At 34.7% G+C, this 15,585-nt stretch overlaps 1 protein-coding gene across 1 annotated transcript; it reads right to left on the bottom strand.

The window, feature by feature from the left end:
* Window positions 1–4,356: 4,356 nt before the first annotated feature.
* Window positions 4,357–12,980, bottom strand: DBT (dihydrolipoamide branched chain transacylase E2; the record flags this gene model as incomplete). Its single annotated transcript, XM_010087429.1, has 11 exons — window positions 4,357–4,990; window positions 5,627–5,698; window positions 5,869–6,060; window positions 6,965–7,042; window positions 8,025–8,191; window positions 8,981–9,224; window positions 10,005–10,132; window positions 10,482–10,663; window positions 11,577–11,652; window positions 11,814–11,937; window positions 12,916–12,980. Coding segments are annotated over 11 exons (1,496 nt in total), but the record flags the coding sequence as incomplete, so codon positions are not given.
* Window positions 12,981–15,585: the final 2,605 nt, after the last annotated feature.

Below are 15,585 nucleotides of genomic sequence, written 5' to 3'. Positions count from 1 at the left end.
TTTGTAGTTAGCAATGCATTACTTTAAGAAAAGGCTTAAAATTCTTCAGATCTCTCTTCAAATCTTCTTGTAGCCCTGATAGCAAAGTGTCAGGATCCACATTAAAAAAAAAAAAAAAAAAACCACAAAACATTCAGCCTAAAGTCTTGAAGTCATCTATTCCTTAGTGAGATAATTAATGCATATATTTCTGAAGAGCAGCAAAGTAGGATACTCACTCGTTCCAACCAGTGCATCCCTCTAAAAAGCATTCTTACTGACATTATTGTAGCCATTTGGGGAAGGGTTTCTTTGGAAATAAACTGGAATCAAGACACTGATATTCAGATAAGCTTAGTGGGCTAAACTTCATGCCAACAGCAGTGTTCTCTGAACACTGATGATCCCTTTCAAACTTTTTATAACACTTGCAGGGACAAGTAAGAAAAGATATTACATATCCATTCAAACTGAAGAAGTGAGGATAGCTTTCTTCCAAACAAGCAGGTGGAAAACAACAAAAGTGGAATTTCAGGTCTTTTCATACATATATTTACCTACAATAATTGCTGCAGGTATGTCTTTTAAAGAAATATTTTCTCTCATATTCATTCCATTATAATCTCATGTGGCATGGATAAGCCACAATTGCCTTGTGAACATTTTTGTGTTCAAACTGTCAATCATTCTATTTTATATTTACCATGTCTTTTGCTAACATAGTTATTTGTAAAGCCTGATTATACTGATATCACTTAATTAAAAACTTATAGGTAAGCAAATAATACTAAATCTAAATTGTCAAGATTGCTTCCTGTTGTAACAACAGCAAAAAATCACATTATAATGCTTGAAAAAAGAAGAATCTGGTCCAGTACGTTAATATTAAGGATTCTTAATATGTTCTGTTTGTTCAGGAAAAGTGGCAGGATTTGACAGGTGACGCACATGGCAACCAGAGTGTGGCACAATGCAGTCTGGCATTTGGGTTCCTAAAGAGGGACTGATTTTTTTCCCTGTAAAGGGAGTTTTCCCTCCCCCACATAAATGTGATCACACATACTAGTTTGAAGGATTAACTTCTCTTTCACTGGTCCTCATAGTAATTACCTTTCCCATTCCTGATTCCAATATGCAACAGTAATGACTCAGACATTGTATGTGGTTTTTTGCTCTGATTAGTGGCTACAATTTAATTTCCTTATTTTTCAGAATTAAACTTCTACTATGACTAAGTGATTTACCTGATCTATCATTTCACGTTGTTTAGAGACATTTTTTGAGCTAGGTAGAAAACTAGAAATCTTCTTATATAAATTGCGGAGAAGAGAGACACTATGGTACAAATTTCTAAAGATATATTTTTTAATACTTGTACTACTAAAACCTGTATCAGACTCTGCAGTTGAAACAATACTTATTTTTAGTAAAGCTTACACTGAGCAACTCTCTTTTGCTGCGGAAAGCATATTATTCAATAAACATTGCTTTAGAACCAGGAGATATGAAAGAGGGCCTAAGTATATTACATTGTTTTCAATAAGATCTAATCATATAATAACAGGCCTACCATTAAAAACTTCTTGTTCTTAGATCTTATTATTTGTCAGGAGAAAAAAAAACTCATAATAGTCATGCCATTATGGCCAACAAATCAGAAGTGAATGCCCAAGCATGGCTGTAAAACAACTGCAAATTACTCCCATGTAATCAGATCTCCCAACAACTTCACCTCCAAGCATCTGAAAGAGTTTAACAACAACTTACCTCAATTATTTGGTGTTTTCAATGATCTTCTGTGACTCATTGCTTTCTGGGCAAGAGCAAGAGATAAATTAGAAATCTTGTGTGTACTACCAAAACCATTTAGAACTCTCACTCAGACTGCAATGCAACGTCAGTCTAGTTCTAATTTTAACCTATGCTGAGAATAGAAGATATCACAAGGCACTTCTGCAAAACCCCCAAGCATTTAACTCTTACTGTCTTCCCCATTTGCTGAAGGTGACTGGACTCTCAAACTCCTGGACTCCCTTTAATAAAAGTTACAAACTGTGAACAAAAAGAACAAAGGAGTATTTGTGATGCTCCACAATGAAAAATGAGCTAGTTTTGAATGCAAAGTGACAATTACTTGCTTTAATGTAGCAATGTTTCTCTGCAAGATAACTGAGCTTCAAAATGATATTAAAGAGCAATATTGACTAATTAAACTAGAAACAGTATTACATCACTAAGTTTTTTACTCATTACTTTTGCCCATGCTGAAAAATTCTCTTGTTGAAGAATTTTAGTGCAAATTATCAAAGTCCAGACAGAAAAGTAATCTTTATCAGGATGTGCAGAGGGGTTATGACTCACCCCTTTTCATGCTTCCAATCATGAAACATTTTTAACATTCTATTTCTTCAAAGAGCCCTTGGAGAAGATAAAAGGAGAACAACTCTATCAGAATCTTTTCCTTCAACCAAATGGAAAGAGACAGCAATAATCATGGTCACTATTTGAGGCAGAAGCCATAAGACTGGATAATTCTAACCAATTCTTGCACTGGACTATAAAATGTGAAGATGAAATTTAAAAAATATCATTCATTTGGTTATAACTCTCTTTCAGTAGAAATTTTTCTTCATTATTAGCCATAGATTGTAGCATTACCACAAAGAACTTTATCACCAAAAAACCCTCTCCAGTCCATGACCAACTAAATAACCTGAACACCAATACCTATTTAAAAAGACACTAACTGCTTTAGCTTTCAGTCTTCTCAGCGTTAGTTTGTTTTGAGAGTTACACAAAAGCAAAAATGATCCAACACGTTCTTTGGTATAGGTATTTCTTCTTTCAGGTTTGGTATAGATTCAGTCCTCACTGTTTTTTAATCAATTTCTTTTCTTGATCTAAAAAAAAAAAAGTAATAACTAGAAACCCAGCTACACAATTTTCTCCTCCTTAAGAGACAGACAATTAGAGATAGGGGGAAAAAATAACCTTTGCTTTTATTTGAGTTTTGAGAAACAAAGAAATTTCAGGCTCCCTCTGTGAGCAAAATTGTTCCATCCCAAATATTTCAAAATCACTTTATTGCTTTCTATCACACACCTATATTTTCTCAATTTATTTTCTATAAATTCTATATTTTTTTCTAAAATTTCTATGCCTTTTTAATATTAAAAATATACTATTCAAACTAAGCCCTTACCACAATATACTTGTAGAAAAGTAGCCATTAGGCTGTGTTCTTTTGGTAGTCTTGAGCAGTAGGTTCTTTGAGACAAGAGGAAACAGAAGTGAGTCACCTGTACAGGACTGCCTGCATAAAATTCACAAATAAAAACAATATTACTACAATTATTTGTGGCTTTATTTTTTTTATTAGGAATAAATAAATCTGATAAAAATGAAATAGGTGATAAGTATGATATATTAGTCAAATTTTGCAAAAGATTACATATATAAAAAAGCCCCTTATACCACAACAGAAACATAAATAGCACCTTACATGTATGCTCCAGTGCTCCCTCCCCTGCATTACCCGCTTTCCTCTTGCTCAGTCTCAGCATCAAGGATAGCAGAGATTCTATCTCTGTTACTTGTGTCTTGCATCTTCACAGCAATATACAACTTCGATCTACAATTCTGGAGAATGCTCCTGTAAGAGGCAGTTTCTGATATCTCTAAAGAAAGGAGAAAATGTCCATTTTTCTGCCTCACATTAATTTTAAGACCATGCAACTGTCTTTTCTTGTGTCTTTTTGCAACTTGTTTTCTAGAAGGTATTTATATCCAAGTTTTCTTCATATCTCCTGTTAAATAACCAGTTTAACAAACCTGTTTAGTTTACCTTAAAGCCACATAACTGTTGTCTGTTCTGAAGGCACTAACTTGAACCTATTCATTATGTAGCTCGTATCTGAGTTTAAGGAGTCCTTATCTTTTATTTTATCCTTATTTTTTAATGTGAATTCTTTGTTGTATCTGACTGATTAATCCATCAAATTCTGGTATCTGATCATCAGTAATACAAGGTGATGCAAGCTTTTAGAACATGTTCCGCTTACAGTCAGGCTTACCTAATGACAGAAAAACAAATTAGATCCTTTTTTTTTTTTTTTTTTTTAACAGAGATGCTTTCTGTAAGAAACAAAAATAACTGGAAAGTATTTAAGGACTGCAACTACTTCCAGTCCATAAAAATACAGGATATTCTAGAGAGTATTAAGGCCCTCATAGTAATCAATAAGTGTTATCAGTAAGCATTTGAATAAATATGGCCTCTTCATTTATAATTTGATAAAGAGTACCTGTGCAAGTAATCGCCAGGAAAAAGTGGACTAGCAAAAGACTTGAGAGGTTTACTCAGTTAAACAACAAAAAGCATAAACTTAAAAGGCATTTTATTGGTATATGATTTTTGTATCACTTTGTTTCAGAATTTGCAAATTATTTGTTAAAATAAATTTACATGTCCAACAAGGAAGAACTATGAGTATTTACCTTCAAAACAGGTAAATCAGATTAGAAATACTGCAGATGTAGATCAGTGTCACTCAGTCACACCAGCCTCACAACTGTATGTATTATAAAAGGCAAAAGAAAGACACTCCATCACCATATTTAGAACTTGCGCCATGACCTATTGACAGTCTGCTGTAGAAGAAATTACAGCACTTAAAAGAAGTAACAACTAATTGATAGACTGATATGAACTGTTGAGAACTTCTAACCACAAAAAATTATTATGTAATGTAAGTAGCAAAGGGCACATGCTAGCAGAGCCAGCTTTTATAATTATTCAGTCTAATCCACAAAGTTTAAAGGCATATTCTAGCCATGGTTTCCTTTATTTAAGGTCTAGCAGCATCGAAGCAGGGTTCTCCAAGTACGATTTCCACAAGTTAGAAAACCGGGCCATGGTAGCTCCATCAATGATGCGGTGATCAGCTGACCAACTCACATTCATTATCTGTGCTTTAAATACTTCACCTTTTCCATTAAACCGAGGAAGAATCTAAAAATCAGAGAAAGGAAAAAAAAAGAAATATTAAATACTTTTATTAACAAATCTATTTTTTTATTGTTAATTTATTAATCTAAACTTAAATGTTTTGCTAAATTAGATAGCAGCAGTGTCATTCAAATGATCTCAAATGTCTATATTAAAGAATTAAAGCCTGAAATACAGTTAATATGAAACTGCCTTCACCATACAGAGTTCTGTATGGATTCAGCTATCTGGCTCATGAAATGAAATTTCATTATCAGAATACATTTTTAGTCTCTATTTTTTTCCTTGATGATAACAAAAATGCTATTGCCATGTTGCAAAACTTGTAAAAATATATTTACATTGTTCCTTAATAACTAGAAGGCTAAACATAAATGTGAATGAAATATAACAGGATTCTAGAAAATAAATCTGAACCTTCAGCATAAGATTTCTGTTTAAACATTCGGTGTCTCTGCAGTCATCTAAAAACATCACTAAACTTTTCAATCACAAGCTATGCAGTTTGTGTAACATAAAGAGGAAATGTTTATATAAGGAAAAACAAAACGAAGGGACGCTCCACTTTTAATTTTCATTACAGATGACCTTAGTTAGCTAGAGTTGAACACTCACACCCCTGAGATGCAGTTAATATACCTGTATCTTTCCAAGTGCTCCAATAGCTACCTCAGGAGGTAGTATCACTGGTTTGGTGTAAGTGCCACCAATCTAGAAGAGAAAAAGTTGTGGATATTAGCTAACAAAGATTTTTTTTTTTTTTTTAAGCAGATTGCCTCTTGCATTAATTGCTACAGGTTTTGTTCATTGCATATTAAACTCTAATAAGGTACACATTTCAGAAGCAGTTTTCAAATGCAAGTTATTTTTCCTGTACTTACTGTGCCAATATTTGAAAGGGTGAATGTTCCCCCAGTGAGGTCATTTGTTCCCAGTTGGCCTGCAGAGCCCAAGGACTGTAGGCGATTTAATTCAGAAGCAATCTCAAACACGCTACAGACTTGAACATTTTTCACATTTGGGACAATTAAACCTTGCTCTGTGTCCATAGCAACTCCAATGTTGTGCGAAGCCTGCAACAAGTTTCATTAACCAGACATTAACGTACACAGTCAATATAAAATGTATTTTACATAAAAAAGCATTTGAATGTCGTCTTTATGTATCTTTTTAATCTAGAAAGTGCTGTTTGTAGTAAGCAACTCCTCTATACAACTTTGAAGGGAAAAAGGGGATGTAAATTTTTAAGTATTAGCTTTCCGCATCTGCAAAGTGAAAATTTATTTTGGCCATTTCACATCCAGGAAATACAAAACTGTGGAATCAGTTTTGCATTGAAAATATTTCACTTTAGAGTGATTATACGAGTAACAAAACATGACTAGCAGATTTTAAAGAGAACACTAAAATTAAAACAGGAAACTGAGTTGCCTTTCATTTGCTAGAAGGACTATATAAGGATTCATCTGAGAGACATTGATAAAACAGCAAAAAAGGAGTTTGAACTGCAAGGAGCATGTACAAATCACTCAGGAAAACAGATACTTGCTGCCCAGAAGTATCAATCCAGCACCTTGTACGAAAATTAAATAATTTTTGTCAAAACAGAGTTTAAAACATGACTTTAATACATAGGGGTTGGACATTGGAACACTGTGCCATTACTAAAAAATTACTGTATTAGATTTTAAATGTTCTCATTTTAAATGCTTGGCCCATCTTCAGGTGAAAAACAGGAAATCACTATATCAATATGAATTTCTGAGGCAAGCCCGAATAACAAAGTGACTCCCATTAAACAAACTACTGAAATAAGATCAATAATAAATCAAATCCAAACTGAGAATCTGGACACACAAATTATTTTCCAGCACAACACCATAATTTTGGTTCTTACAATTGGCTCAGACATTCTGAAAAGTCTTCGTTAGCTGTTAGTTTAGGTTTTCTGCTCACATTTATCCGTAGTTTACAAACCTTATATGTGATATTTTGACAGCTTTCATCCAAAGAAGCATTAAGAATGGGATACTGCAATAATCCCAGAGAGGCTGCCTGTTAAATACAAAAGGGAAAAAAATGACATCTTTATATTTTATAAGCAGACAGCTGCATGGAAAGGAAGGAAAAGTGGGAGACAATTTAGGTCAATAATATAGATTTCCTCAATACAATCAAATTTGGCTTAAACTCTCCTAAACCTGTCTGTTGATATTCTGTCACTATTAGGATAGCAGAAGAAAAAGACAATTTACAAAAACCAAATACACATCAGACAGACATATAAAAGTGATAATCGCTTCCCCAAGTATAACTGCAGTTGAATCTGCATTTGTTATTTCTGTTGCACAATTCAAATCAAATATCCCAAGACAAAAGTTTAAGATTCTGCAGCGATGTCATTCTCAGCTCTCCACTTAGATGACAATTATTTCAATGTAGTAGTATTAATTCTCACTAAAGAGAGTGAGCAGAATGAGTGCTTACTTAGGACTCTAATTGAAAAAGCATTACCAGAAGTTTCAGACTAAGCTATGCATTCAAGACATAGCTTAGGGGAGTGCATCAGTCTTCATTGATGCCAACAGTTGGAAATGGAACCATGGCAACTGAGTGCAAGTGCCTGGTCTTCTGAACAACAGAAGAGACATGCTGATTCACCAGAGGGATTCATTACCAATAAAAATATAATAACAATAATAATGATGCATTTTAATGCCGCTCATAAAAAATACTGAGTTTCCAATAATTGTTTTGTGCAATTCAAACACCCAGTGACTCTTGAATACTGCTTTATCTGCTCTATTCTTCCCCACTAATATTTCAAAAAGTTTCCATAATATTATATAATCATAACTGCAATTCCAACAGTGGATTGACAAGCAGTTTGATAAACAAGAAAAGTTGAGAGTTTTCTTGTGACCTGTAATTACTTGGATGATAGAAACGTGTTCCAAATTTACGATGACCGTTGATCATTGATTTTTTGGCAAAATCTGCATAAGTACTCCATACAGTGCTCTGCTGCACATCTCACCTTTATGAAGAAAGGCATAAAGGAAAGCTTAACTCCACGAGTTTGTGCTAGATGTTTCAGCTCTTCTCGCAACTGAACAAGCTGAGTCAAATCAATCTCATCACAATAACCGAAGTGGGGTATCTTCAGGGCTGCACTCATAGTCTTAACCATCGCCTTCTGAAAACCTGGAAAATATCCACTGCCTTCTTAAAACAACAAAATGAGTTTCTGGGAAGTTATGGTGAAATTTCAATTATTTGTTTCCATTAAACAAACTACACAACTTAAAAAAACAAACCAAACCAAAACCAAGCCACAGCAAAAAAAGAACAGGGTCAAGCTCATTTTAGGATCAACAGTTATTCAGCACGTGCAACTGATTTTACAATTGTAATATTTCAGATTATATTACTGTGTATCTCTCCTTTGTATGTATTTGAAATCATAATACAGTAATCTGCACTGCTCTTTCCAGCCTCTCCAAATAAACATACCCTGAAAGGCAAGCAAAAACATTTTATTTTCCTCTTTTAACGTGATTTTTCTTACTTCAGTGTCTTTTGTTGCACTCTTTTCCAGAACAAGCATGCATGCTGAAGTACGCTATTATTAAGCACTGATAAACTATCAAATTCATTGCACTTTGCCACTAATTGCATAAGGATTCACACTGTGACAAATTCACATGTATTTCAGAACTCCTACCTGTTTCAGCATATGTTTGTCAAAACACGGATTAAAAATGAGACAGTGCAACTTGCAGCCCAAATCCATCCAATCAGAACACAAACAATTATTTAATAAAACAGTAATTTCATTCAACACCTTCTTACAGAGCTTGTTTTCCTATTGCTCACTTGCATGACAATAACATGAAACACACTCCCATCAAAAGGAATCAGATGTTCACTGAGTAACATTTACTGGTAGCCTACTGTGAACATGGCTTCAAGACTTTATATTTCATTATTTACCTGTTACAGGTTCAGTTTTATCTTTTCCTGAAAACACAATGGGTCTGGAAACAGGTAAAGGAATTCTGCGTGCTTTGTCCTTTGCAGCAGCTGGCACAGTCTCTGATTTTGGCAAAGGTGGGATAATTTCAGCCTTTGGTGATGGAGGTAAAATAGCTCCTGTTTGTTTGGCCAAGTAATTGAGTATGTCTTCTTTAAGGATTCTGTTATCTTTCCCTGTTCCAACAACTTCACTCAATTTAATCTGAAAAGTAGATAACAAGCTATGACTCTTCCATTTTACAGCAACATAAAAACATCCTATATTGTGAGCTACAGTTAAAAATTACTCCAGTTACTGATTGAACACAGTTTTCTTTCTCTTTCTATGATTTATTAAGTACTCAACATTGTTTAAATTATCCAGAAGGCCCACCAGGTGCCTAAGTGCATACTTTAAGGAAGAACTATGAATACTACTTACCTCTTAATTACCTCACAGAACAGTGAAATATTAATTTGAGGAAAGCTATTTGTCACTTAAATTTCTCCACTTATTGTTTTACTTTTCTCCTATCCTAAAAATGCACCCCAAGCTTTCAACACCAATGGAATATTCCTTGATTCACAGGAAGAAAGAATTACAAATGTGCTTAAAAGATCACCTAGCACATCCTCTGCTTTAATACAAAGCTGAAAAACAGAACAAGCCAGCTAAAGCTGAGATTCCATTTTTCCCTCCTCCTTCCTCTGTCCAAGGAATCTATTCTGATACTTTGTTATTTTTATTCTAAAAAGGTTTTCTTCAGCTCCAGCCTAAAGCACCCTAGCTGCATTTTAAGCCCAGTAATTTTTTTCCTATCACCCCAATAATCAGAAAGCACAATCCTCTTCATCTTTACAACAGTTTTTACACATTTGATATGCATTTGAAAATAAGTCACTTCCCTGCTACACTTTCCTCCAGATCAATGTTCTCCTAGTCAGTCAAACTGCTGGATAAAAGACAGATGAAATGCAGCAGGCCTGCTTTCAGCAAACTTACATTGTTCTCCATGGCCAGACGACGAACTGCAGGGGTTGCTAATGTTTTGTGACCTTTTATCTCTTGGTGAGTGTGCTCTTCATGAGACATAGGAGGTGTTTCAACAACATCTTCTTCTGGGGCAACGCCTGCAAACAAAAAGAAAAATTTTAACTTTACTACATTATCAGCATCTGTTAAACTCCAACCTCAACCATTCTGTGATTCTGTAACAGCTGAAGTTTTTAACATCTACTTTGAGGTACTGTGGATGGGAACAGAGCATGATAAAGGCTGCTGCTTAAGCTAAATTTTCAATAGGAAATGTCTGGCTTTTGAGATTTTAAATCCTAATAAAATATCACAGCATTTTCTACTTAATTTTCTTGACTTTATAAAGCGAACAAAAATTTCAGTTTTAAGATTTTTCAGGAGGATCACTGATGATTTGATGACAACAAACAAAATATGCAAGAGCAAAAAACCAGGTTACAATACCTTTTGAAGCATCGATTTCAATGTCCACTAATGGTTTTCCAACATAAGCAATTTCATCTAAATTGTAATGGAGTTTTCTAATGATGCCATCATAACGACTAGTAATAGTAACAGAAGCTTTATCACTTTGTACTTCACAGATGCTATCAAACTGAGACACACTATCACCTTCTTTTATATACCTAAGAGAAAAGACACAGGCTAGTATAAAACATAGTAAGTGTAAAAATCTGTGCTGTGTATTCTTTTGATAAGTTCAGTTATGTGCATCCCCACACATGAAAATGCACTCCGGATAAGAAGACAAATTCTACATAATGGACGCATTTACTACATACCTTTTGCCTGACTGCTCCAGAACTATTTCTTGTGTGAAATGACACAAGAATTTAGAATATCATCACACATATATTTTTACTATTACTTTAGTAAAGCAGAGTTTTCTTGAGAGATTATAAGCCATCGAAGAATAACAATGAGCCCAGCTTAGTCTGAACCTAAGGAAGTTCTAAGTTTCAAATTGCCAGGATCAGTATACAATCAGTCTCAGAAAATAAACTGAAAACGGGAAACACTGTCTTCTGTGCAAAGAGAGGTACTTTCACCTATCTGTACAAAGAACAAGGCATTTCAGCACTGCCTTCCTTCACTGTGCAATTTGATTTTGCTAAATCCATTCATCATTGTCTTTTTACAAACAATTTAAATGTTCAAAACTTTTAGTAAAGTCAATAGAAAAGGGGTATAGGATAAAGTTATGTGGTTTCTTCAGGCTAGTCATTTGTTTCTAAAGTTCAGCCTAAGTATAATAAAAGACAGACCTCCTGCACTCTAAAAACATTAATCACTGAAGGAAAGCCTATATACACGTGCAGTTAGGGCATCCCATTCTTTATACTTTCTCGAATCCCAAATAAACCAGATTGCAAATAAAAAATGTAAAGCTCTCTATACACAAGGTTTTAAAGTGTGGAAAATCAAATGTGAAAAGCTTCACTCGTAACCCAGAAAACATATTCTCATATAAATAATTGATAATACAGCTGTTAAACTACTTGCTGACTCCTAGTATATTTCTAAGAAAGTAGAGCTTACCATTCTTTTACAGTCACCTCTGTAATCCCTTCTCCGATGTCAGAAAGCTTAAACTGGACAATTTGGCCACATGAAACTTAAAATAGACAACAAGAAAATACAGTATGTTTAATATTACATATAAGATATCAGCCTGAAAAATCTGAATGCATCAAAAATACTCACTAATCATACACAAACCGCCAACGTAACAAAACAGTAAAAAGAAATAAATTATTTTATTATTAAAAAGATTACCAGCAGATGTTCTGAATAATCGCTGTTGATGACTAAACTTGACGGCAGATTTGTCAAACACGCACACATACTTTGATTTTATAAAGCGAACGCTGCTGCACGATCTAACATGGTGAATGCAAACCTGGGGGACAAAAATCTGAAGTGTTAATACAGTGGACTGAGGAATGTAGAGCTCATTTAATATTCCTGATGCAACAGTAATACTAAAATAGTTTAATTCTACTTTATATAAGAAAAGTTCTTCTGGAAACACAATTGTACTGAATACATACTGAACGTACAATAACCATTAAACTAATTAGTATAAGCTTTGCCAGGTCTTTAACTTTCACTGACACAACACATGGGGAGATCAAAGCCACAATAACATAACCAATTAACAAAAATCATGACAAGATCTGGTAAGAGATTCATACTTGCTATTGTTTCTCTAAGCATTTAGTTTAATCAGGACACACACACAAAAATCATACAAAATATCAACTATGTCAGCCATCTGAAATATTCTTATCCAGAATGGATGCTGGAAGGGTCCTCGAGACTGCAGGAAGAATCAGCATATTTTTCTTTGTCAGTTTTTATTCCAATCAAAGTTTGATCAGAAGTACTAATTGGAAAGAAAATTCACACCAGAGGGCACGGACAGTTGCCCTTTAATTTCTGTTAACAGATAGGAGGCAATCATCTTCAAGCAAATATAATTTCACATCAGCTTTTAATCATATTTTTTAAGAACTGGATGTGAGATGGTTTTCTTTCATGGTTACAATTACGTTTATCAAGAAATCAACTTAAAAGGGCTATGGAATTTTCTGACAGGTTTTTCAGACAAAACCTTATGTTTTAAAGCATCATGTAATCAGTCATGATTTTGGTCAAAAGCAAAGCCAGTAGCACTTGCATTGACATAAACAGGCATTTTATCATTAATCTCAACAGAAGTTAGTCCAGACCTTTTCTTATTTAGCAAAATTTCCTAAATTTAATGTAATTCTGGTGTTATGTTGTCTTAGAGTGCTGTAAAACTAATAAAAATAGCAATTTACCTGTAGATACTATCTCTAATTAATTTGAAAAAAATTCAGGTGCTACAATGTACCTCAAGTAGCTCAAAACAGTAAAATTTAGAAATTATCTTCTTAGAGGAGCCAGAAAACAGCACACCTGCATGGGAAAGTTAATTTTAACTTCTTTTTTAAAAAAAATCCTTTCAATAATCACAGAGCATACGAAGCTTCCTGATTGCCCTCCCCACCCCCCAACCTGCTCAACTATTTGGTTTTATATAACACTTTTAAAAAGTAGTTTATTCAGAAAACTGTACAATTCTGAACTGATGATGTACACACTGTCCATATTAATCCAGCATTGCAAGATATATTTAATATCACCTATCTTTTAGGAACAAATACTTATACAATACAATCTACCATAAAGCGCACAACAAACTTATGCTGAGTTACTTTTCAGCTGCTTGCTACTAAGATTGTACCTACTGATCTAGAATAAGTATTTTTCTAATTACTATAATGAGCAAACGGTAAATCCTTTTCACTAGTCCTCCAATTTTCCCTACTACAAAAATCAGGTAAGATGGTAATTTTAAGCTATAACAAATCTTTTATGAACACATTTAAAATTCTCATTAAATTATAAAACTAGCATATAATGTACATCTTCATGAGCCTATTTTCTTCTATTTTTAATTGTTTTCCCTTCCATTTGAGTCCATGATTACATTTTTTGTCCAATAAGTTCTTTTTGTCCTCAAAATAAAACTCTTCCATCTTTATATGACCGTGCATGGAAAACATTCAGTATTTACCTGTGAAGATGATCACAAGGAGCTTATCAAAACTATTTCTAAATGTGAAGTTTAATAATGCTTTCCATGTATTTTTAAGATTTGGTAACCCATGCAGGCAGTGAATTAGTAATGTCCCTGCCAAAGAAACAGACTGGCTTTGTTACAGAAGAGTTTCAATGCTTTTTCAAGTTATATTTATAGGAATAATTCAAAACTACTACATTTTTAAAAAATCATCGAGTAATAAAAACCCCACAGGCACAGTACCAGCAGTTACGTTTATGTCACCATTATTAGACTGTATGACAATTTAAAGGCAATAACGCCACAGCAAGATAACACCTTTCCTGTGCAAGCCTCCAAAGTGCAGTTACTGTGAGGAGACGAAACCGAGGGACTACTCCAGTCTCTCTCTTATACTGAGGACACATCAGCCACTGATATCTGACTGACCAAGACACCAGGGGAGCCGTATGTTATTTGGCGGAGAACAGCCTTGCCCCTGTTTAGTTCAGCTTTGTTTTTTTCCTTAAAAAGAAGACCATTGTGCTTTTTCTAAATCACCACTGATCCTAAAACTCTACTGCTGGCCTCAGAACAAAATGTTTTTATGCAGCCTGCACGCAGTCGATTACCTGGTAAAGCAACACTGAATTTCAAAGTCAAATTGAATAGTTTGTGCTCAAAGGCAATGACTTCACATTAAAGGATACTCCTCTATAGAACTCTTATGACTTGCCATCACATTGAGTCATTTTAACAAACACTTACTTACATTGGATTTGTTTTGCATACATATTCTGTATCTCGAAGTACAGAGTTTCCTATATACTAAACCAATGTTCTTGGTCACGTGTTTCAGTGAGACATTGCTCCTCACCTAAATAACTGGCACCATGTCCTAGTGTCTAAGTAACTGTTACTTCCCTAGCACAAAGGCCCCCAGGCTCCTTTCTTTTCTTCTTCACAACCTACAGCCCCCATGGACAACCACTATTACCTTGTCATTCTTCCTCTTGCTAGCCAAAGTGTTTGAAAAGCACTGAGAATATTAAAATAAAGCCCTTTAATATTACAATAAACATAGTATTTCTTGGATCTTATCACTATTTCACAGTAGATGGTCACAAGAAGAATTAGTATCTAGCAAAATTTAAAATGTGCTTGCAGGAAACACATTATACATAGCCAATTCTATAGTCCAGCATGCACATAGACAAGATGACCATTTTCATCTTTTCAGAACCTTCCTCTGGATTTAAGAGTAGATGGTTTAGTTAGAAAGAAAACTAAAGAGAAGCTGCTATTTTCAATATTCTTAATTAGTAAAATTACTTATATGTAGCCTAAAACTAGATAATTACAAAAGTATCACTGAAAAAAAATCCTCACTACTATACTTTCAAAATACAACATGAATTATTAAGAGGAAAAATAATAACAGAAACTAGAACTGATCCTTAATCCTGTTTTCACTTGGATTGTTTTACAAAAAGAAGTTTCTTTTTCTGACATTCCACAAAACAGCAGCTGGGAAACACCACCCTTCACTGCAGCAGGAAGACTACACCACAAGAAGCCAGAAGAAAGCACCAAGTAACTCTTCACGATGGTATACGCCTATGAGTTCATAAGCATCTTAAAAGGCAACTAAGTAGATTCACTTCTTGAAGTATGGCAAGGTAGCCCAACTACTTAATTTACAAACATGAAGGCTCCTGGGATTCAAAGAAACACGTTTCCCCTCTCTCCGTGTGTAACCACACCGGCTGTGGAGAGCCGGTATGTGCCAGGAGCCGGGGCAGGGCCGGGGGAGCAGTGCCGGCAGAGGAACGCACAGGCGATACGAGGCGTCACACGGCTAGGGAACCACCGAGGAGACGGGTGCCAGCGGCGTGCCACGGAGCCACACGCTTCTCTCACAGGGAACACGGGCAACGGGGAAGGAAGGCATTCAGTGGG

This window comes from Pterocles gutturalis, unplaced genomic scaffold (genome assembly GCF_000699245.1).
Source record: "Pterocles gutturalis isolate BGI_N339 unplaced genomic scaffold, ASM69924v1 scaffold11306, whole genome shotgun sequence".
NCBI classification, from domain to species: domain Eukaryota; kingdom Metazoa; phylum Chordata; class Aves; order Pterocliformes; family Pteroclidae; genus Pterocles; species Pterocles gutturalis.
Note: the sequence above shows the minus strand (reverse complement) of the source record. Positions and strands in the feature narration are given on the sequence as shown.